We start from the raw sequence: 24897 nt of genomic DNA, 5'->3' as shown, positions 1-24897 counted from the left end.
GAGGCCCTCCTACTTTAATGCAATTGTTGTGTTTGGCTGTCAGTTAGAGCAGAAACAGTGTGTAATGAATAAAGTCAGCAATTTTCTGTACTAATTTTTTATTCAAATTCTTCAGCATTGAGAGCTTGAGGTGTATGCTAGGCTCATTCTTCCTTATTTTTAAAAAGAATCAGAAGTGCTCATGCATTTCCAGTGTGTTTTCTTCCTGTCATCCCAGCACTTCTGGTTTGGCTGAGAAGCATAATGATTTTTTAAGGGAAATTTTGAGGAGGATGTGGCCTGATGTTACCTGCATGTGCAGGACAGGTGTGTGTGTGAACACCTCTGTTTTGACCATTTGACAACAATATCTGTCTCAATACGTTAAGCCTTTACTTATTTTACAAAACATAAGAGAATAGCCAGAGAACTCCAGTTTGTGTCAGTGCTTTGGGAAACTGTGTTTGTTAGAAGTCAGAAAAAGAGCTGTAGCTGAGCTAGGGAGCGAGGGAGGCAGGAGGTCAGTGCAGAGAATTTGGAGGGAAGCCTAAATTTATGCTCAACCTGCTCACATTTATTGATTAAGTGTTTTGGATCAGGAACAGGCATATATTACTGAGCAAATATTAAAAGCTATGCAGGCTTCAAGGGGAAGCCTCTTTCCTCTGGGAGTTGCTGTTGATTACTCATAATTAGTTGAGAGGTCAAAGCCAACCAGAAGATCAGATGAAAATTTATGGAAGGAAAATATGAGGAAAAACAAATAAGGAACCATATTATTTAATTCCTGCTGCCGGTTTCAAGCATTCATTACAGAAATTAAAAAGAAAAAAACGTTTAAATCGTTGTTGTCGTTTTGTCTAGTAGACCATCTTAATTCTCTATCACCTGGTTCCATCACAGAATCCTTTGGCTGGAAAAGACCCAGGTGGGGGTCGGGGCTCTTCTCACAAGGAACCAGCAACGGGACAAGGGGACGAAGCCTTTATTTGCGCCAGGGGAGGTTTAGGTTGGACGTTAGGAAGAATTTCTCCACAAAAGAGTGATCAGACATTGGAAGGCGCTGCCCGGGGAGGTGATGGAGTCACGGTCTCGGAGGTGTTTAAGGAAAGACTGAGCGCGGCACTCGGTGCCATGCCCTGGTTGACAGGGCGGTGTTGGGCCATGGGCTGGGCTCGGTGACCCCGAGGTGCGTTCCATCCCGCTCGGTTCCGTGATTTTGCGATCCGGGGGCTCCGCACGAGCCGAGCAGCGGCGGCTCCCCCTCATCCCTTCACGGCGGCCGCCAGGGGGCGCTGCGCGGCGCGGGGGAGCTCCTCCCTCCCTCCCTCCCTCCCTGCCGGCCCTCTGTGGCTCCGCGGGGCGGGGGCGGGGCCGGGCCGCTCTCGCGATACCCGCGCGGCGCCGCCCGGCCCGCGGTGCCCGGAGGTGGCGGCCCGGCCCGGCCATGGCGTCCGACAGCGACACCGAGGAGTTCTACGATGCACCCGAGGACGTGCACCCCGCGGGCTCCCCCGCGCCGTGAGTTCGCCCTGCCCTCCCTCCCCTCTGCGCGGCCCCGCCGCCTCTGGGCAGCTCCCGGGGGTGCGGGGGGGAAGCGGGGTCAGAGCGGGGCCGCGGCCCCCGCTGGAGCTCGGGGTGCGCTCGGAGCGCGGAGGGCGCGGGCACCGAGCGGGGCTCGCCCGGCGCTGTGCGGACGGCGGCGGCCGAGGGAGGGAGGATGAGCTCATACCTGCCTTCCTGAGGCGGGAGCGGGTGTAGGGCTGGGAGGAGACGGGCGGAGATGGCATCGGCATCGACAGAATAATCCCTGAAATGCGATAAAAGTAACAGATTTTCTGAGGAAGGCGAAGAGAGCGAGCTTCGTCAGCAACAGGCAGCTGTTGCTGCGTGAAGAGCAACTTCTGGTGTGCTCCGTGCTCTGTTTTTAGTGGTGCCTTTATTACTTTTACTGTTTTTAATGGAGACTGGACTAGGTTATTTCCAGAGATCCCTTCCAGCCCTGACAAATCTGTGATTCGGTGTCGCTTTGATGCTCCTTGCCCTAAGCCAGCTGGTCCCTGCAGTGAAGGTTTCCCAGCGTTTTGTGGGGTTTGTCCCAGTGCTGCTGCCTCAGAACGGACCCTGACACTGTTGTTGGTGTCAGCCAAATGTGCCCCTCTTGTTGGAAATCTCTCTCTGCTTGTGTGCTGGATAGGTTATGCCTTGTATCAGTTCTGGTTTTCGTGTAGCCCGGACCAAACCTCTTCAATATTTTACGTGGTAGGATGAGGTTTCACGTGGCCTGTTTATAGAGTAATAGATATGGATTGTGGGATCAATTTGAAGCTTTAATACTGGACCAAGGAGCTTGTTTTAAGCTGCGACTCAGTGGTCGAAGAAAGGAAAGACTAGATCTTTTCTCCTCACCTTCAGATCCTGTATTAAAGTTTTTCTGAGCTCAGCTATTTAGCTGTAGCCTGGTGAAAAGCACATCTTAGAATGCAGTTCTGCAAGATGTGATAAGCCAGATTCACAGTGCTTGTACTGAAATGAGATTTTTCTCCAACTGCTTACCTCCTGCTAGAAGTACTGATGAAACTCTTCTCTGAGTTGCATTAACTCAAAGTAAACAGCTGAAAACTAGAAACAGCAAAAACTGTTCCATAAGTTAAAGCAGCTGAAGCCTGTCAAGGTTGGGACAGAGAGGGTGAAGGTGAGGGATTAGTGTGACTAGAGACCACAGACAGGAAAGGGGAAGCAGGCTTTGGTAGAAGTGAGCTGTTAAATCTGCCCAACTGCACATCCAGCTTTTGTCTGATACAGATCATGTCCTGGCTTTGCAGGTTTCCACCACCAGTATCTAAGCAGATCTCGATAATATGAAGTCACTCACTAGAAATTAAAGTGAAAGGGGCTTTTAATTTCTCTAGTGCTCTTCCATAACCTGTGTCAATGCATCATTGACTCAAGTCAATAGAATTCTGTGAGCCTGAGTCAAGTAAGGAGGTGATGTCTGTGAGCTTAGTTTGCAATACAGCTGCTGGTCTGTAATTCAGTCTGTTGTTGAATCTAACAATATGGACAGTATTTTCTCAAAATAAGCTTTGAGATTTCATAAGAGCTGGTTTCACACATGCATTGGGCACTTCTAGGAAGCAGGCTGGTATATTATTTTGCATGTGTAATGATGTTGAGTGGGACCACCAAAAAAAAAATCAAAACCTTCTTGTTGCAGGGAAGGCAACTAAAAACAAGTACATGTTGCCCTCTGCAGTTTCAGATATTTCCTCCTGCATTCAGTGTTCTGATGATCAGTAAAATCAGCTGGGAGTCCTTTTTGGCAGCACTAGTGTGCAGCAAAGCAGTGTAGATACATTTGCCCTCATTAAAAATGTGAGGTTGTAGCTTCCTCCCTCCCTAGCCTTTGTTCTATGTGGGGAAGTTTAATAGCTGCTGATAGAGAAACTCTGAAAGTGGTGCCAAGTGTTCACGTCAGCTTGCTGACTTCTTTGCTGTTTACTTGCTTTATTAATTGTCTGGTCTGTAAGAGTGGAGTTTTCAAGTTGGATGTAGGCTCCCAATTCCCACTGTTAAGTTATTAAATTATTGATGCTTGAGTGCCTCTCAGGGAAAGCACCATGTTCTCATCCTTGACTACATCTGTAGCTGGTGCTTTTTGAGAACTAATCAGCAGAGATTACCGAAACCAAAGTGTTTCCTTCAGATTAGAATGGTCTGAGGTGGTATTCCTGGGGTAGCACTTCTGGGGTGATGACTTCTCTAAGGTGAGGTGTGTTTGGAGATATTCTGAGATTACTGTATGCCCTCTGGTGAGGCCTTTGTGCTTCCCTTCTGCTCTAGATCTTGCCTTTTCTTTCTAATCCTACTTTTGATATATGGAGGGTGTCCACTTGTTGGATAACTAAGTCCAGAGTAAAAAGGGAGAGGTAGTGTGACAGAAGATACCCCTATTTAACCTCTGTCTCTCACTTTAGAAGCACTGTAACCATGGAAGAATTTAGGAAAAGATGCTGAAATGTAGAGGCCTGACCAGTCCCATGCAGGAGGATATTGATTTTGAGAGAAGGAAAGTATGAAGTAAAGCACACTTGGTTAGATGCAGGCACGTGACAGACCCTCTGTATTTTATTTATAGGAAAAGTTATCCACCCACTCTGAAATCAAGAACTGTTAAACCAAATTATTTGGACTTCATGTGCCTAACAGTGAGGGGGCAAGTTTGTTCCTAGTATGCTTGTATCCTAAAAATTGTTATGAGAAACCAAATGAATGAGATGGTGTAGGTAATGAGAAATGTCCTCTGGTTTGTTTAAATTCTTGACTTGAAACTTCAGTAGTCCTGTACTTTAGAAGGTGTCTTGATGCTTTTCCTGAAGAATTTAGTGTTCCTCTGTGTAGAAGACAGGTAAGGGTAAGTTGTGCCCCATTGACATGTGGGAGGTTTTTAGTACAATTTTTGTGTGTATGAGTGTTTTAGCCAATGTGCAAAGCTGAAAGTGGCAGCAAACAGATGGAGTGGGAAGTGTTGGTTGTGTTCAGTGCTGCAGATGCATTTCTGCACTCAGAGTTTGCTGAGCTCCCCAGGGCAGCCCAGACATGCAGTGCAGCAGGAATCCCTGTAGCTTTGGAGGTGTGACAGCCACGGAGAGCTGCAGCAGGAGCAGTCACAGCTTCCCGGGCCGGAGGGGACGCGGTGTGCAGGACAGGGCTGAGGGCCCTTCTGGGCTGGCTGCTGAGCCCGTGTTCTGCACAGGGCACTGCTCTGCACTGCAAACACCTTCCCATCTGCTACTGGCACACCTGGTGGAGAACAATGTACATCCTCCAGGAAGGCAGGCACGGTTGCTTTGGGATTTGCCCAAGGCCAGTACTCACATTGTTTTTTGTTTGAAGGGCTGAATGTTTTGTTTTCTGTCACAAAACTTAACAACAACGTGTGTTGAAAACGTTAAGCCCTCTTCAAACAGGTGCTAGGCTGGAGCTCCCTGATAGTAAGAATGGGGACTTTCCTGTGGTCTGCTCACTGTCAGGATGAATTTGATTGTGGGATAAACAATTTAAAAAAAAGTTTCTTTGTGAGTTTGTTTGACTTTCAGACTAATCAGACATCTATTTGTGCAAGTGAAATGGGATATTTCTTTGAATTGTGTTTAATCTTTGTAGATAACCTTGAAGCCTTCCTTTGTTAAACTGGTGTAAAAGTGGTGTAATGTAAGATAATTTAGAACTTAGGTGAAATGAAGTCTAGAAGATGTATTGCTATCAGTTTATAAATCCCACTTTTTAGTAAATGTTCACACCAGATTAGTTTTTGCCTTATGTTTTCTGTGGCATATGTCAGTTTTCATGTGCTGCCTGACCTTTCAAAGCCAAATCAATATTTGATCTTTGGGTTGATCTTATGTAAATATTTTCAGACACTTTTTTCCACTGTATATAAAATGCAAAGGTTTATGCACTACATCCAGAAAATTAATGGGCTTAAAGTGAAGGGGCATGGAGAAGGCTGTAAGTTCTGGTGGCTGGGAGGACAAGACCATTCCAGAGTTGTGTTGAGCTGCAGAAGATTTCAGTTACTGAGCTGGCTGACCTGGTGTAAATGTAGTAGCACATAAACAGTAACTGCTCAGGACTCTGGGAGCGATGCTGCTGACAGACACACAGCTCAAATCCTCTCAGGCAAGACTCTGAACTTACCTGCCTGTATTGCAAACTGATCTGAAAGTGGGGGCTTTGCCAAGCAGCTGTAGAAGCTCTCCAGTATTTTAAAAGCATGTAAATGCCATGGTAAAGCTTCTCCTTAACTGTGTGTGTGGGTTATGTCAAGCTAACAGCACCATGTTATGTTCTACACCTGCTATTTTTTAACCTTTATCACTCAAGCACCTTTTTCCCAAGGTAGCTGAGTAGCCTGAGCATGGAAAGTAACATCTGGTTTTGTTTGAGTGCAGATTTTCTGCAAAACTAATCAGCTGAAGAAGTCTGAAACAGTAGCAGTGTCTTTTGAACCTCCTATTTTGTGTAACCAGTGTAGGAATGAGTTGCCTGTCCCAGAAGTGAGGGCCAATTAGTGGGAAGTGTCACAGTATAAAATGAAAATATCTATTTGCAGTTGAAGGATTTGTCTTATTTAGGTTGTTAAGCAGTTGTCTTGTAAAATAGGAACCTGGCTGAAGCCTTGGCATTAATGGTGTAATTATAAATATATTTCATTGTTAAAGTCATCTCATGGACTTAATGAACTGTGACACATTTCTGCTGCTCCTAAGAATATCCAAGAGTTGATAGTGGAACTGAAAATGTTTCAGTAACCAGAAATCCCACACAGGCTGAGGCCTTTCCCAGCAATGTATTCTGCGTAACAAAAAATGTTCTTGTTTTTCTGGCCAAAGTATTTTGTCCTGTTTTTGCCCATTGGGGTTAGAGCTTTCTAGGAGGATTGTAGCTCAAAACAGTGTCACAGGTATTGTGCACCTGAAGTTAATATTTGGACAGAAGCACCTTAGTGTAGCATGTTAAATTAGTTGCAATGATAGTGTTTATATAACAATCCACCGTGCTTTCTTGTTTACTTAGCTCTGCTGTATAAATGGAATCTTTGCTTTTTTGTGATTAAATGCTTCCAGATGGTAAAGAGAAGAGCTGAAATTCTTAAAAAACAATTGGAAATAGTTGTGGTTTTTTTCAGGAAGTATTGTTATTTAGAATGATTTTGGAGGCAGGAGGGGCGAATGAGGCTGAGATTTCAATATTTGTGTGTATTTCTTGGTGCCAGGTGATACTTGGGGTTCAGTGTCACTCATCTTGGTGGTCAGCTGGGATCTGTGTGCAATCCAGGCAGTTCTTTTGGTAGTAAGCTTTTAGGGAATTAATCTGCAACTTTGTCTCTGCTTGTGACTGACAAGCTGATAAAATCATAGAGGAATTCAGGGTGGAAGCAGCCCAGAAAAATCATCTGGTCCAAGCTTTCCTTTATGTATCAGCAAGATTCTGTAGTCAGAGTAAGCAGTGTGATTCAATATTTAAATATCTTCCAGAATTCTGAAAGTCTTGTAGAAGATGTAAGTTCAGGAGATAAGAGCTGACCATCCACTAATTGAATTGACTTGACAAGAAGTAATTATTTGATACCATTCCCCTAAGATAACTTGTTCTTTCATGTAATTAGTGTAACCAGAGGTGGTGTGGGAGTGGTTGCTAATGCTAAGTGACTGTTTAACTGTATTTTGGAAAGTAGTGCACACCAGTTCCTTCCTGTTAAAGTGTATTTTGTCTCTATTTATACCAAATGTCCTGATTAGAAACAAGATCTTAGGTTTGCTACAGAGTCTGAGGGGCAGAGTGGTGTGATAGTGGTAACTCTATGGATCAGGATTCAGGCACTTGATTTGCAAAGTACTGGAGTGTTTGTGCTTCTGCTCTCTGAGAGTTTTGTTTCTTCATTGTCTACCCAATGCTTGACATACACATGCTAATTTTGAATTCTCTGTAGTGCAAAATGGTTTTAGTTTTGTACTTGGAATAACATCTTGTTATTAGAAAAGGGTGATAGGTGATTCATAAAAGATTCTGCTGGCAAACTCTCAGAATTTGTAGAAGCTGTGGATCTGTGTATGGTATAGAGTAGGGAACTTGTGTACAAGTGATGTGAAAAACATTCACTTTGTTGCTCATCCAAATTATCAAGTATACAGTTCCTGCAAATGAAGGCTGTGTTGTAGACTGTTTAAAACAAAGCTTATTGTCTATGAACTCTACCTAAGTCTGTCTTCTCTTTCTGACAGGTCACCAACAAAAGTTGGAACCAATGTAGTAAAGGTGAGTTTCTTAAAATCAGTCGAGTGCTTGTCGATGAGCACAGGGTTGAGTATCTCCACCTAATGTGCTACAGTACCCCTGACATCTGCACACAGAGGAAATTACAGACTTTCATTGTTGTATGTAGCAATTGTGCTTGTCTTGAAATTCCAGCTTTCCTTTTATTTAGGGTATGTTACAGTGTCTCGAAGCTCATTTTATTCTGAAATGTGTATGTGCAATTTAATTAAGCTGTATGTGATTACTGAACTGTGTCTTTCAACTGATTTGTGAGTAGTAAACAAGGCTCTGCAGCCACCTGGCTTTTGGTCCTGATTTATATGAAATTGTTGATTGTGCTCTCTTCTGTCTCCAAAATAAGAAAGATCTTAATGTTTGTACTTCAGAAGCCTCCCCCTAGGTTATGTGAAGATAAACCACTATATTTAGCTTAATGAGACAGCGTTGCCACTTCCCACGCAGGTAATTGGTATTCTGTGCGTAGTGACAGTGAGCCTGAATCCAGCACACAGTGAATAGGTGAGGAGCTGGAACCTTGTGCAAATAACACTCATTTCCTGCTCTCACAAGGGCCAAAGGTGCTGCTGTACAACACTTCTTGTAGGTTTGGCTGCAAAGAGTTGGGAAATCCTGGTGAAGCCAGTGTTTCAGAGCTGTCAGCAGCACTCTGCTCTGAATCAATAGTATTTTAACAGTGATACCATATCTTGCTATACCTCTTAGGGAACAGGGCCTTACCCCCAGTTTGTGTTCTGTTTAGTGTCCCTTTAATAATTAAGTATTACATGTGTAAGTCTTTCAAGCAATGTTGTTTTATCGTTCTCACTAAACTGTGTGCAATCAATGAACTTCAAAACTAACTTTAATGTCTTCATGAATTATTAACTATGACGTTCTCTAGGTTGCTATTTGATTATTGAATTTTTTGAAGTATCTTCCTTAAGTACTTGTTCTAAGCTAAATTTCTGAAGGTGGAAAAAGTAGTAGTTTCTGTGCTTGGTAGCATATCGGTTCAGTGAATGTGTGACTAATGGTATCATTTGTCTTGGAATGGGTAAGAAATATTTCCTAAGTCCGAAGTCTAATAGGTGTGTGAGTTTAATGTCAACAGAATTGGAAATTAATATAATGGGCTTCTGTAGGCACTGATTACATTTAAGTATTTATGTCATCATACACTTGAAGATAAACTTTAATAATAAACAAAGTAGAGCTTGCATTTAGATTAGAAATGCTTTGTGGCAGGAGGGAGTGGAGAGGGAGGAAGAATTTTTCTGTAATTGCAGCTGTCTTTGCAAGAATGTAAGATTCCATGTTAGAACCTCAGAAGCATATTTGTGACCACTTGATAGAGCTGCCTGCCTTAATTTGGAAATTTCTAAATAGTTTCTACTGTATGTGGCTGTTATATAGTTCTTGCATCCTTTCCTAAAAGTTGATAAATAAAAGAGAAAATATTTTAATATGGAATTTCCTTGCTGCAGATTATTACATGTGTCTATTTCTCTGAACTCTTGCTGCCTTCAGTTTGATTTTAGTTGAGGTTGCAGCCTCTTATATATGACTGCCTGTTTTGTTGCATGGTGTGCATGACTCTGAAATACTTCTCGTGTGTACTGAGCATTACTGTTTAAACATCTGACAGCAGTAATGTGTGAAGATGTGTCAGATTTCTTGTCCTTTATGCTATTTAATGTGTTGGAGCTGTATTTTTGTTAGATCATCTTACTGAAGAAGTTAGTACCATCATCTTACGACTTTTTTTTCTTTTGTAGGATACGGACAATAAACTACACAAAGCTGGAAATGAAACATTTGTACGAGAAATGAAACAAGATGATTCAAAAGAGGTTAGTTAAATATTGCTTTGAGTTTCCAGCATCACACAAAAAAATGTTAAATCATTTAATGATCAATATTCATCCTGAAACTACCACAGGTTATAATTAGTTGTTAATGCTAGTAAAAATGTTCATCTGAAGGGTAAAAATCAAACTGTGTTCTAAAAACATACTTAGGATTCACCAGTTTTGAATTATTTGTGTAATTTACAGAATCATATTTAGCAGTACATAAGAACTCTGAAGAATGAGCAGCTTTTGTTTCCTAACAAAAAGTAGTTTTGTTTTCTCTCCAAATATATTGAAGAAGACTGGAAATTAGTTACTTTGTTTTATCTTTTGAATATGCCCATTTCTGCACCAAGGTTCTGGTCTCCTTTTTAACCAAACTGCATTTTGTATATAAAACAGCTCTTCAGTGGAAGAGCTCTTGTGGATATTTTGCAGGCTGACAGGATTTTTTACCCAGGAAGTGCCTGCTGGTGACTGGGATAATGGTTTTGTTTTGTTTCTCTAGATTATTGACAGTATTATAGAAGAAAGCCAGAAGGCCCAACAACTAGAAGATGATGCTTTAGCATCTAGAGGAAATGAATTGACTGTTCCAACTTCAGATGCAAATGCTTGGATTTCTGGAGCAGGTATCATTAGTGATGTCCCAGAAGTGCCAGCTGCTAAAATACCATTACCAGAAGACACTAGAGAACCAGAGGATCAGAGTGTGTGCAAGGACGCTGAATTGGAGCCTGGGAAGCTTTTGTTTAGTTCTGACCAACAGGAATCTCATAAACCAACAAAAGTAACAAATGCAACTGACCATAAAACGGATGAAACTGAAGCACAAGGAGAAACATCAAAAAAAGAGGACATAACAGACAAGAAAGAGACAAATACTTTAGAGAAAGTGGCTTCAGATTTATCTACCAAAGACCCTTCTACAACAGAAGAAATGCCCCCAGCCAAGCCCCCGAGGCAGCTGACTGTAGAGCCTGACATAGTTGCCAGCACAAAGAAACCTGTCCCAGCCCGGCCCCCCCCTCCCACCAATGTCCCTCCCCCGAGGCCGCCCCCGCCCGCCCGGCCAGCTCCGCCTCCCCGCAAGAAGAAAAGTGAGCTGGAGTTTGAAGTGCAAAAACCTGTTCTAGAAGGCAAGTGTTCTATTTTAGATGGGTTTATTTATCTACAGGGTATTATTTTTTTGTGTTTTGAGTGAAGGATCATTCAGTCATGTGATTTTTAGTTTAGTTGATAGGTAAAAAATTATGCAACAATCTTAGCTTATTGCAATGAAGTAATACCCTTCTGCTTTACAGATGTTCCTCATTCACAGACTTTCTTAAATAGCTGTAGCTATAGCAAGAAGTTGACTCATCAATACATAAGTTAAAAACAGTTGCTTCAAATGAAATGTGTGTGTGGTCTGTATTTGCATAGAAATGCAAGTCAAGGTGTGGACTGAGTTCTTATGAAAATGAGTAGTCCTGGGTTACGAGGAAATGACTCTTAAAAAGAATTTAATAAAGCTTAAGAGGCCTAGGTGTGAAGTCATGCCTGAACCTCCAACTGTATATGAAATACTTAATTGTAAGTTAGATATGGTAGCAGTTGATCATTAAAAAATACCAAACTGGTCAGTAAAGGTGTTCAGGACTGTAAGTGATGTTAGGATTTGATCTCTATGGCAAGTGTTATGCTCTTCTTTCTAATAAATCTCTTTTCAGTTTCTCGAGACAGCTTCACAGCTGGTGGTCTTTTAACTTCAAGTTCAGTGACAGAAGGTGTGCCCAAAGATTCTCAGCCTTCCTTGGATCTGGCCAGTGCAACTAGTGGAGATAAAATTGTCACTGCCCAGGTATTGGGAAATGGTTGAGAGTTTGATGACTGGAACATTTTCTGTTGCTTCAGTGATACAGTAGGGATAATGTAATCTGTGTCTGCACCATTTCAGGAGAATGGGAAAGCAGCTGATGGCCAAACAACAAATGAAGTACTTGGACCACAAAGACCCAGGTCTAACTCTGGCAGAGAGCTCACAGATGAGGTATCTATGGCTGTGGTCTGTACCTGGAACACCTTTGTGCTTGCTTTCCCTGTCTGATAAATGAGTTGCTGTAGTCAGGTCTCTCCTTGTTCTCTGAACCACTGCATGCTGTCACCAGCAATGCAAATAGGAGCGATGGCACAACTGGCTTTGTCCACCTAAGAACTTTGTGTCCCTGAGTCATGTGTGCCTTTACCTTCGGAAGTGTGAGCTGTAACAGACTGAAATGCCCTCAAGTTTGTGTTGGTAGCTATGCAAACACCTCATAGGATTTTCATGGGAGGGAACAGCAGCAAACCTGGCATTTTGTCATGTGTCTAAAAGGGGAAGGAGTCAGCAACAGGAAAATGATTTTCCTCATACTAAAAAATAGTTTCTTTGATTAATAATTCCGCTAATTCTGATGATATTTGGCTTTTGTAAGTTTTCATTTGTGTCTATCACTGTACAGTTTTTTTTTAACTGTTGGTGAACCTTTGTAAGCATTCATGAGATACCCCAAATAAATCTTTTCCTTTGTGGTGCTAGTCAGTTCTCAATTCCTTTTCTTCCCTGTATGTTAGATTTGCCTTTGGCTAAACCTAAGATACAGCAGCTGGAGTAGGAAAGGGGAAGACTGCAATGTCTTTTAATTACATAATATATTTTCATATTAGCATGAAGGGTGTCAGGCAGTGGTTGATGTCTCTATAGCTGCATTTTGATTTATGAAATTGAAGCTTGTGATATATAACTGTTCATCTTTGTCTAGTGATTGATAATGTTTGCACTAACATGATAATTTAAACTTTGTCTTTGTAAAATAAATATTTAGTGAGCTACAGAATTTCCCATTAAGATAAGTAATTTGTAAGTTTTGATGATTTCTGTTTTACTCTAGATTTTCAAGTCTAATCAAGTTCTCTTCATTTTGCATCTTATTTTTTTTTGATAGGAAATTCTAGCAAGTGTAATGATAAAAAACCTTGATACAGGTGAAGAAATACCTCTGAGTTTGGCAGAAGAAAAGTTGCCAACAGGCATTAATCCCCTGACTTTGCATATCATGAGGAGAACTAAAGAATATGTCAGGTATGAATCATGAGAGCTTTCAAGATGCTGTTGCTCTCACGGGTTTTGCATAAACGGAAGCCGCTCTTACGCAGGTGAAAAGAGCCCAGATCCATCTGTCTGACTAATCTGAGCTGATTCCCAGTTCTCAATGAAGCAGCCTCATTATTGATTTCTCTCAAGTTAACTAAAACTTGCTGATCTTGCTGGAACTTGACAAGCAAGTACATCTGAAAATCCACTGATCTCTAGTTAGCCTTTGATATACTAAATGTCATTTCTGTGCTGAATTAAACACATTTCATGTTCAAGTACTGGATGTTGTTCATGCCACCACCTCCTGTAACTTTTTCAGTGTTTCATAGGAGATTGTTTCTCTGAAGATCTGTTGTCATTAGTGCAGCTGACTGCTTTGAGGTTTGCCTGTTCTTAACAGAGTTTTAGATCCTTCTAATGTGTGAAATGGAATCTATTTGCAATCTTTGATAGAAAATGACACGTGCTTAATGATGAGAATATCGTGTCAGTCTAGATGTTCTTTTCAAAGGCCCATATGAATTTGTACATCAGACAACTTCTAGGTTTTTTGCATTGGTGTATTATTGAGAAGCTCACTTTTCTAGAAGCTCACTAAAAGAGTTTTCTAGAACTCTTTTGTGAAAAAAACTTCTATTTCAGGATTAACAACTATTAATTTATTTGACCTGTGGAAAATAAGGTATGAGAACAAAGTGGCATGTTACCAGTTCCTAGTAATTTAATGAATTTTGTCTGCTCTTAGCTTTCAAAATCTCACTATAAGCTTAAGTTGGAAATTTGTGGCAGGGAATAATATATCTGACACCTGCAGCTTTAATATCAAGATGCTTAATAATTGAAAGACCTGTTTATTATGTGATTAAAATAACATCCATGCTTTTCCAATGTGTTCCATAGAGGAATAAAGATGGATCCTAAAATGCATGGCCTACTTTACTAATGTTTCACTCAATTTAGATTCATTATGATATCCCATTAAACAGTCACTTCTGTATTTCCTAGTAATGATGCAGCACAGTCTGATGATGAAGACAAAATGCAGACACAGCAAACTGACACTGATGGAGGGAGGTTAAAACAGAAAACGTAAGATGCTGTTTTATGTTTTTTCCTTTCCCTGGGAACAAAAAACAGATTTTATTTTTTTAAGCTGAAGTTTCCCTTCAGATTACTGAGCAAGTTATCTTTCAAGTAATCACTTTACTAGTGATACCTGATTTTACATAAGCCTGTAGCTCTGTGCTTGAACTGAAGATTGCATTACTGCTGTCAAATTTACTGCTTATTTTTAGAAGCAGTAATAAAAAAAGAAAAGGTTGCATTATAAATCAAAATTACTGATTATAGTAGCAAAAAAAAAGACAATTTTCCATTATTATGTGTTGAAAATGTACCCTTGTTTTTAAGGACTCAACTGAAAAAGTTCCTTGGCAAATCTGTGAAGAAAGCAAAGCACCTTGCTGAAGAATATGGTGAACGTGCTGTTAATAAGGTTAAGAGTGTTCGAGATGAAGGTAAGTGACAATCCTTTTTTTTTTTTTCAGTAGGGTAGTTGGTTTATCTTTGTGCTTTTAGGTATCAAAGCTGGCAGAGGAACAGACCCTGTTGCATTCTACCACTGTTCTACAGTTGGTGATAGGATTTTTTTAGAGTTGTACCTTGTAGCTTAGTAGGCATTTTGAGATGACCAGGTTACAAGGATAAATTCTTGTAAAATAATACTTGAGAGACCTTTTCAACTACACCAGCTTAATGCTCTGATTTTTTGTTGTGCTGTTAGAAAGAGGTTTTGATATCAAAACATACACATTTTTGGAAAGTTACTCCAGCAAAGGTAAAAGTGGGGATTATCTTCATTACTTTAGTAAATCAGATTGTTTTTTGGCAACCAGTACTACAACTGGAATTCTCATACAGCATGAGCTCCTGTTAGATTTCCCAACTGCAATTGAATTCTCCCCTTTTTGTTTCATCAGTGTATCTTTCAGACAGATTTTTAGTGCTGCAGCAAGCTGGTGTAACCACAGCCTGAGATAAGTGCCATGGAAATGCAGCACTTCAGAGTCTTGTGTTGCCAGTGGCTGTTGGCCACAGCTCTTTTGCAATTCTTGTACTTCATGGGCAAATCACCAGGCCATTGCAGTGTACTCAGAGAGAAGAAGCCAATAGATTCATTTTCAGCACACATCAAACTGACAGAAATCACTTAATGCAGGATCTCCTGAATGCAAGACAGGTGCCAAGAAAGGGGGAGAATAAAAATTTTTAGCACTTCTTATTTTCAGCGTTCAGTATTTGGATTTGCTGTAGCCTAAAATTAATGCGGATGTATTTTTAGACCTTAATGCAATACTGTTCTTATTTTGCTTTAAGATCTTTAAATTGCCTATAGAAATTGTTTAATTCAAGACTAATCCACTACCAAAAAGCTTACTAACATATTAAATAGGTGCTGCAATATCAAGTGCTGAATTTGTGTTTCTCTAGTCTTTCACACAGATCAAGATGATCCCTCTTCCAGTGATGATGAAGGGATGCCCTATACAAGACCAGTTAAGTTCAAAGCAGCACATGGCTTCAAGGGACCTTATGATTTTGAACAAATTAAAGTTGTTCAGGATCTCAGTGGAGAGCATATGGTAGGTCTCAAGTTCCGTCTGTGATTTTGCTCAATCTGTTCATCCTGAGATTCAACTTCTCATTTTTATTTACTTGCTGACTTCCAAAAATGACTGTCAGGTTTATTCTCTGTGGAAAAACTTCATAAAAAAAAGAAAGAAAAAAATAAAAGAAAATTTGACTGGTTTGCCCAGATCTTCAGGGGGTAAAAAGCATGTAGATTCCTAGGCATCAGGGATTCTCCAGAGCTCTCCTTTGAAGAATTATGGTATCAAGTGGTATTTGTTTTTTTCAGTTCCTGCAGTTAAAACTTTAGGCTGAAATAGGCTATTTTCTTCCATCAGAACTGAGCACAGAGCAGCAAGCTTGACCTGTTCAGCAATAAATAAATGAGTCTATTAGACAGATGAACACAATATTGAACAGAAATACTTACTAGGTTTTGGAGGCAAAAGTTGGGAGAGGTTAATGGAGTATGTGGTTCAGAATGATAATGTGGGGAGAAACCAGGATAGGATATTGCAGAAATGCCTGTGGAGAACCAGGCAGAAAAGCTACTTATTTGTTACTGTTTGAAGTGAGCATGCTTCCCTATGAGTCTGGAATACATTCTAGTATTCCTGACTTCCCAAACTTCTGCTGACAGCAGCTGTCTGACACTGGAAGCAGTCCTTCATCTCTGAGTGTTGGGCTGAGGGTAATGACCCACAGCAGTCAGTGACCGGAGATTTCAAGTTGTCATCCACAAGTGAACTTTCCATTCCTGCTGGCAATCCCTGTTAATTTCCATCATGCCAATATTTGACTTCTTAAACCCAGGAAATTCCTCCAGATTGGTGGAGCATGGTGGAGTCAAATGCCTGGTAGCTCTTTATTCAGTAGTAGGAGGAAATGGGATACTGCTTGTGTGGTTATGTTTTATTGACTAGTAACTCTTTGGACTTGGCAATGGAGAGAGAATTGTTACCATCAGGCTTTGCAAAACCCTCATGCCAATGATGAATATAACAAATATATGTAGTACCCATTTTGGTTGTAATCAATCACAGTTTCTACTTTAAAAAAATGCATGCAAACCTCAAGTGCAGCTACAAGTACTTGTCAGTTCCACAAAACAAACAGGAGGTTCTGAGCCCCTCAGATAACTGTACAAGTCTTATGTGGAATTCTGTGGTAGTGCTGACGTCCTGTAACTCCTCTCTTGCAGTCATCTGCCCTGTGGGCCTTTTTCTTCCTGCCCTATGCCCTTTTTCTTTCAAACTGTTTTTGCACATATGTTACACAATCCACCAGTCTTAACAATTACTTATCAGCATTTAGATCTACAGTTTATTTTACTTGTGGTATCTTGAGTATGTCTAAAATCTTGTCAGTTGACGTTGTAGAAAGTCTTGGTATGCAGAAAAGCACTTTTTGTGATTTAATCATCTCTTTAATTTGCCAGGGTGCTGTTTGGACAATGAAATTTTCTCACTGTGGTCGATTACTGGCATCTGCAGGGCAGGACAATGTAGTGAGGATATGGGTTTTGAAGAATGCCTTTGACTATTTCAATAACATGCGCATGAAGTACAACACAGAAGGTATCTGTGCACGGCTGGAGCTCTGAGACAGAAATTCTGGCTGTTTGGGAACCTGGTGCTGACCATGGTGTTTCTGTCTGTGTTCCAGGCCGTGTCTCCCCTTCTCCCTCTCAGGAGAGCCTGAATTCTTCCAAGTCTGATACTGATGCAGGGGTAGGTACACAAGGGAGGGGAAGAGATGGTCTGGTTTGTAATGCCAAATCCTCATTGTTGCTTTATCCAAACACACATTAAGGAGATCTTGGCTTGTGTCTTTTTGTCAAACTGTTGTATCAATAGAAGTCTTCAATCAAATCTGTTAATCCCATGTACCTGGGGTGCAAGCAAGGAAGCCCATCACTGAATTTAAAGCATTACAAAATCTGCATAGCTGTGCTGTGGCCTCCTGCCAGAGGAGATTGCTGAGTGAATTGCTAAGGGAAGAAACTCTACATCATTGAATTTCCTGTCTTAGTGTTTTATCTCTGACCATTACTTGTGGTTGTCTGACTTGATGTTTTTTCTGAGGAAGGCCAAAGTGAGCAATGGGATTCTCAGAAGCATAATGATACCTGACAGTTTTAAATTTTTCACCTCTGTTTAGAAAAAATGGAACATGACTGAAGAAAAGTATTCAGACACTCTTGCTTGTAGATTTTCCAGATACTGTAGTAAACCTTGCCATTAAAATGAATGTATTTAAGGTGGTTTTTTTTTCTGGTTTTGGCTTCTAGTAGTATAAGAAACAGATGACAAAATCAGGGTTTAAGTGAACATCTTGGCAGTAGCATTATTTAGTGTGTGTTGTCTTGGCAGAGGGGGAAGCAGGGAGGCCAGCAATTGTTCTTAAACTCATGTAAATGAGTGGGCTTGCTAAGCCACACAAACCAGAGATGCTGTTTTGAGTGGTTGGGTTTTGTTTGGTTTGAGTTAGTTTTTTTTCCTGGAGAAGTTTTGTATAGGAACTTTTAGGGCTTTTAAAAATTATGATTTTACACCTGTTAATTCTGGACTGGTCTCTTACTTGTTGTCATTCATGATATGCACTAGAAACTTGGAAACCTGAACTCACAGTTTATATTCTGAAGTGGAACACAGTTTTTAAAGTTGAGATACTTTGTTCCAAAAGCTTATCTTCAGGTGTTTGCTTAAATTGCTGTCAAACCAATTCCACTGAATAAGAGCTGTAAAATGGAAAATTTAGAACTTAATTTTGCACTTCCAGGATGATGCTTCACAGCCCATTGTACTTGACATTTATTTTGGTTTTGTATTAGTGCAATATTGTTTGTTCAAATTGTTATTGTCGTTATGCTTTTTCTAAGCAGTAAGTGCCTCATGGTAAATTTTTCCAGCTAATTTTTGGTAATATTTCTGTACATTTCTCTGATAGATTTGCAGTGCAGTTGATGAAGACCCAGATGATAAAAATGCTCCATTTCGGCAACGACCATTTTGCAAATACAAAGGCCACACAGCAGATCTTCTTGATCTTTCCTGGTCTAAAGTAAGGCACCTTAATACAGGATATACAGTTCTCTATTTTCTTTGTTTTCTGTTGTCAGTTGCCACTGGAACCATGCATTTAAACAATATGAAATGATCCTTGAAGTTAAGAGAAATTTTGTACAGGCAACATTTATTCTCACTGAAATAGTTGAAATAAAGTGAGCAACCTTCTTGTGCTTGTGTAATTAAGAGCGGTCTTAAAAAACCCAAACAAGCCAGTAACAATTACAGTTGTGTATTCAATAATGAAAGTAAATTATTTAGAGTGGGAGGGTTTTCCCTTGAGCTGTGTGGTTTCTGTTATATGGTGTTACTGCTTTTCCTGTCTTCAGTGTGCTTCACTTTTTGTGTAAAGTGGCCACATTCTGAAGTTGCTGAACACATACATCTATGTTAAAATTAAAGACTTACCTTGTTTCACATTAGACTTATTCAGATAATTCTCCACATGGGAATGCAGTTGTACTTTTAGGAACACAGTCTGGTTGAAGCATCTCAGGCATCTCTGAGGTCTGTCATGCCATTTCTTCTCTGAATACTTTAACTACATTCCAAATTTTCATTTTCACTGAGATTGTTCCAGAAAATTGTCTGTTACCAAGGGTCAGTGTACAGCTCTTAAGGAAAGCACTGATCAGTAATGGTAATTTGGATAAACCTTTTTATATGAAAATATAAAATGTTGAATTTTATGGCAGCATAGCCTTGGTAAGGATCTACCAATCAAATTGCTTCTGTATTTCTCGTTACTTTGTGTCCGTTAATAACTGTGGAATTCTCTTGTTTCACAGAATTACTTCTTGCTTTCTTCTTCTATGGATAAAACTGTCAGATTATGGCACATATCAAGAAGAGAATGTCTTTGCTGTTTCCAGCATATAGACTTTGTCACTGCTATAGCTTTCCATCCAAGGGTAAGTGTAACTGCCCTCTTACTTCTAGAGACGTAGAATTTAAAATTACAACTTTCTATCCCTTTTTTTTTTTAATTAAAAAAATAAAAAGATTGAATAATAGAGTTTGTGCACTTCAAAAATATGCTTCATGGATGATATTCCAGAACTTGGTGTTCATCTTCACTGAACCTCACCAGGACTGTCCATGGGGTTTAACCATGTGTACATGTGAAGGGGAAAGTGAATTGTCTGTTGGCTGTACCATCACAGCTGGTATAGTGTAGAGTAACTTTGTGAAAACTTAAATTTCCAGTGAGGGATATTGTGATTAAATATTTGTGGGGAAAAAATCATAATGAGATTGAACAGATTGTCCAGAGACCACAGAATCCTTCAATTCTTAAAACTTGATAGGATATAACCCACTACAGCCTGATCAAACTTTTGGAACTGTAACTGTCCTTGCTACAAGCAGGGGAGGTGGATCAGAGGCCTCAAGGGATTAATTTCAACTTACTTTTTATAAATTTTTAAAAATACTATAATCAGGCTTCCTAATATTAATAAAACTCAAGTGGAAGAACAGTGTTTGTCAGTGTTCCCTAAACATTCAGAACTGGTAGATGTATGGGAAACCATGAAAGGAGCTTTCAGCTCCTGGCAGGATGAGTGTTGAGAGGGTAGAAACTACCTGTGCTAACAGTGAGCAATTTTCTAACCTGAGATATAACTTCATGTGTGTAATCTTGTCAAAAACCTGTAAGAATTTGAATTCCATTTGCCGCAAATTTCTTAAACAATTACAATCAGCTTGTCTGAGGGTTCTTACTGGGAAATTCTGTAGAAGAGCTGTTTGGAAATGGGGTGGGAAGGTTTTAAGGAAGGCAGAAACTTACTCATAGCACAAGTGGAGATTAAACCTTGTGTGCGTTCTCAGGATGACAGGTACTTCCTCAGTGGTTCACTGGATGGAAAACTCCGACTCTGGAACATTCCTGACAAAAAAGTGGCATTGTGGAATGAAGTAGATGGGCAGACAAAATTGATCACAGCTGCCAACTTCTGTCAGAATGGCAAATATGCAGTGATAGGCACCTATGATGGAAGATGCATCTTTTATGACACAGAGGTAAACAAACTTTGAGGCTGTGGTTTTTTTTATGTTAAATAACAAACAGATTTAGAAGTCATGGTTATTTGAATACCAAGAAACAAACCTGTTAGAGCTTGAAGCAAGCTAATGTTTTTACACAATTGTTTCAGTTTGGGACATATTTTGATATCTTTTCAGCACTTGAAGTATCACACACAAATACACGTGCGTTCTACCAGAGGTCGAAATAGAGTTGGAAGAAAAATTACTGGCATTGAACCTTTGCCTGGAGAAAATAAGGTACTGTCTTTGAGTGCAGCTGTGGACCAGTACTGAATTCTGATATTTATACCTAATGCTTAGTAAGTTTGTGCCAAATCTTTTAACACTACTAAAATGAGCCTTGCTGTTTGCTGATTTAGGCTAACACAATACTAAGTAGTGGTAAAATAGAATATATATTCTTTTAATGATGTTATGCTCTGATTAATGTGCAGGTGAAAAAATGGTTGCAAGTGGCTAATTGTTCCCACTCCTAAATTTATTTATTTCTTTTCTAGATACTAGTGACATCAAATGATTCCAGAATCAGATTGTATGACCTAAGAGATCTGTCGTTATCTATGAAGTACAAAGGTTATGTCAACAGCAGCAGCCAAATCAAAGCCAGCTTTAGGTAAGACAGTTTTGTAACAATGGAGTTAGGGATTTGGGAAATGCTGTGGCTGAAGTATGGAGGGTTTTGTTTAAATAATCTACATTGGCATAAAACTGAGCTGCTGAAATGTCACTTGGCTTGGAATGGAAAGGTAAAAAGAGACTCTGGTGAAGAGTGATGAGCTGGGAGCTCCTGTGGGTGAGTGAATGCATTTGCATCCTGTGGACAGTGAGCTGTGTGTCCTTTACTGTTGCTGGGAGGGCAGAACTGTGCTACAGCTGAGGTTGGGAAGGACCTTGGGAGATCATCTTGCTCAGCCCCCCTGCTCCAGATAAATTTCCCAGATTAAATCATCTTTACTTCCTCGGCTGTAGCCCAGTTAGTGTCAGAGTTCAGAGATGCAGAGCTGCTGTAATGCATGTCTGAACAGCTACGAAAAGTAATGTTTTTCCCTCTTTGAATCTTTAGCCATGATTTTACCTACATTGTAAGTGGTTCAGAAGATAAATATGTCTACATTTGGAGTACATACCATGACCTGAGCAAGTTTACATCTGTAAGAAGAGATCGAAATGACTTCTGGGAAGGCATTAAAGGTAAAACCCAACTTTTGATCTTTGTTTTATCAAAGCTCATATGATTTGAAAACTGAAATATTTTATTTGCTATTTATGTGAACAAATTCTTAGCAGGGTGCATGGTAATTGGGGGCCTGTCAGGAATCCTTGTTCACAGGAGACTCTCCTTGGGATGGCAAGAGACAAAGTAGTTTAGAGTTTGTCCAGTTTCAGTAAGAGATTTTGAATTAATGTAATGTTTTGCTGGCTGATTTTAGAAATCAAAATAATTATCAACCCATAATCCTTTATGGAAAAGTGACTTTGAAAACAAATGCAAACTTTCTCTTTCACAGCAGACTAAAACCAAAAATGGGTGGGGAAAAAAGCAGCTCTTTTATCTGCTCCATGTACACACTGTTTTTGGAAAATGTGGGCCATGTTTATATCACATATGTTTTGGACCTCTTGCCACTTAGTTTTGGGCACTTAGATCATCTTCTGAAATCCCGAGATTATAGAACAATGACAGTGGTTCCTTGAATTCTGAGTTTACCTGATGGCCACTAGCACTGAGATTCTTGGATATTTACTGCAAGTTCTGCCTGCTGTTCTTGTAAAATGAACAAATTCTTGAAGCAAGGTAATCAAAAAATCAACATTGGATTGTCTTTCTGCAGCGCACAATGCAGTTGTCACCTCTGCAATCTTTGCTCCAAATCCTGGTCTGATGGTGTCACTGGAAACTTCTGAAAAGCAAGAAGCTGAAAGCAAGGGAGAAGATTGTGAGATATCAGACACCATCCCCTCTGGTAGGTGAACTCTGCTTGGTACCATGGCATGAGCAGGAAAATATTATTAATACTTTTGATCTGGGTGGGGGTTTCTTGAGAAGAAAAGTCCTTGCAGTGGCATGGGTACATATTCCAGCTTAGCATTCCACCTTGGACATTTGGGCAGCTGTTGCAATCTTAAAAGCTGAGGGAGGATGTGAGATTAGGGGTACAGTTGCCATCCTAAGTACTTTAGGATTGTTCCTTTTACATTGGAGCTGTTAAGAGATAGAGCTTCACCAACCATTAATGAGAAGAAATGCAGATATTTCTTGAAATATTGGCTAGAAATCAGAAATATGATAAAGGAAGAAGGGTATCACTGTAATGTCATATATTTTAATGAGTGTGTGATTTTTATATTTTTTTTTTTCTTTTAATGAACTAACAATTTATTCTCATTCTTGTTAAGGAGCTCTGAAGACAGATCACACAGAAGTGCTTTTATCAGCTGACTTTACTGGAGCAATTAAAGTCTTCATTAACAAAAAGAAAAATGTATCTTAGTTGGTTTGCAACTGACAGCATAAAGCTATGGTACTGTGGGATTGAAATTCCATAAATAATGCAGGCAAAAGCAAAGTATCTAATATAATAATGTTACAGGCTGATTTATTTTTAAATCTTTATTTTAAGGCTACTCAAATATTGGATCCTTGGAAAGCAGTGTGCCTATTAACACCTGGGCTTGTAGGACAGAGAGGAATGTGTAAGAATAATCCTGCCAAACATTAGACTCGAAACTTTCTACAGACAGTTGTTTTGCCATGTCATTGTGAACCTGCACAGGTTTCTGCACAAAATCGTGTCTGCACATGTGTGTGCCTTTGGGATAACTGCACGAATTGGAACCTGTATCAAAAGGGTTTTAGTGGTGCTTCTGGCCACTAGATGTCAGGAGCTGGGGTGGGAAAGGAAGGCTGGAAAAATGCTGAATAATGTAGTCTGATCTTTGCACAAAATTCCATTGGAGAAAGACCTTGAATTTGTAGTAGCTAATATTCAGAGTTTTAAGTTATGCAAGTTTTTGATGGGTCAGCAACCATGTGTAAATGTTTTTATAAATTTCTCAACTTCAGGACGTGAAAATTTTTTTGTTGTCTTTTAATTGTTGTGGACTTTAGATTCCTTTCTTATATATAATTTTTTGCACACTGGAGCACAATACTTGTGTAAAGAATTCTCTCATTCCGTGTTCACGGGCACCAGGATATATTCACCTTCCAGATAAAATTAAGCTGCATTAGAAAGTTCTTATATTTTACAACTATGTAAAATAAACTGTTTACATTTTTTAAGCATTGTAGCTTAAAGTTTTAAGTTCTTCTTGTTTGTTTAGTGCCACTGAATTTTGAAAGTCTTTGTAAATATTCATATAAAAACCTATGAAGTAACATTCTGGGCATCATAACCCATGAAATGTTATTGATGGTCAAATGTTTCAGAGAACAAATGTATCATTAAACTTGGTCACACACTTGGAAATTGTTGCTTCTTTTCTGTTTTGATTTGTTAATTTGCCTTTTGTCTAAAGTAGTTTTGACCAGTTTCTGAGATCATTGATCCTGCAAGCACTTGTTACCTTCTGAGTTCTACTTTTCCTGCTCTTGTCACATCTTTATTTCTGAAAGAATGGGGAATGAAGTACTGCAACTGGATATAAAGTAGAAGAATTAAGAGTAATAGTTTCACAGAGGGAAAACTTCAGAAGTGTGGACAGAATCCTCTCCTTCCCATTAGTGGAAGAATGAAGACATGGAAAGGCAGAAGGTGAGTCTCACTCACCATTTAATTCTTTTCTTCTCAGGTGAATTTGGCTATGACTTTGTATAGAATTGTCTTGGACAAGAAAGGCAATTCAAAGGGGTTTATTATCAGTAAAAATAGATACAAGAATGGTACACACATTATATAAAATTATCTTCAGTTAACACAGTTGGATGAATTTGACTCAGAGTTGAAAATACCTGCATGAAACAAGCTAAACTATCTCAGGGTTCTTTTATTACTTTGAGCTCCACTGAATTGACAGACTTGAGGAGGTGGCACAAGAAGACATTTGGTTTGTGCCTCCAAAAATCAGTTTCTATAATATATGCAGTATCTGTGTAGAAGACTGTAACTAAGTGAGATTTCTGTGAGCTGTTCCCAGACACTTCTAGGGTTTGTTATAGATGTTCTACATATTTATTGACTCATACACATTAAGAAGCTGCTTTATGCAGTATAATGCCATCACTTTGCTCACAGGTACCTTAATTCCAGAGTCTTGGCATATTGTGGCTTGCCTTTCTTTCTCTGGAACTAAAAGTCCAGACTGGAGGAGAAGGCATATGGGCTTAGCACTGGGGGTTTGGGGTATGCTGTTTTTGTGTGTGTGTGCTGCTCTTTCACTCCTG

General features: G+C 39.8%; 1 protein-coding gene across 1 annotated transcript; it reads left to right on the top strand.

The window, feature by feature from the left end:
• Positions 1–1342: 1342 nt before the first annotated feature.
• Positions 1343–23983, top strand: WDR44 (WD repeat domain 44). Its single transcript, XM_074551391.1, has 20 exons — positions 1343–1500; positions 7767–7800; positions 9576–9650; positions 10159–10789; positions 11363–11493; positions 11590–11682; positions 12617–12753; positions 13774–13857; positions 14179–14285; positions 15259–15410; positions 16835–16973; positions 17062–17126; positions 18346–18459; positions 19253–19375; positions 20295–20486; positions 20649–20750; positions 21011–21126; positions 21577–21704; positions 22346–22477; positions 22911–23983. Exons 1-20 carry the CDS (start codon positions 1427–1429, stop codon positions 23003–23005), a joined length of 2724 nt encoding a protein of 907 aa, XP_074407492.1. The 5' UTR covers positions 1343–1426; the 3' UTR covers positions 23006–23983.
• Positions 23984–24897: the final 914 nt, after the last annotated feature.

The sequence above is a fragment of the Zonotrichia albicollis genome, chromosome 14 (assembly GCF_047830755.1).
Source record: "Zonotrichia albicollis isolate bZonAlb1 chromosome 14, bZonAlb1.hap1, whole genome shotgun sequence".
Classification (NCBI taxonomy): domain Eukaryota; kingdom Metazoa; phylum Chordata; class Aves; order Passeriformes; family Passerellidae; genus Zonotrichia; species Zonotrichia albicollis.
The sequence above is the reverse complement of the archived record's forward strand: the minus strand, read 5'-3'. Positions and strand labels throughout refer to the sequence as shown.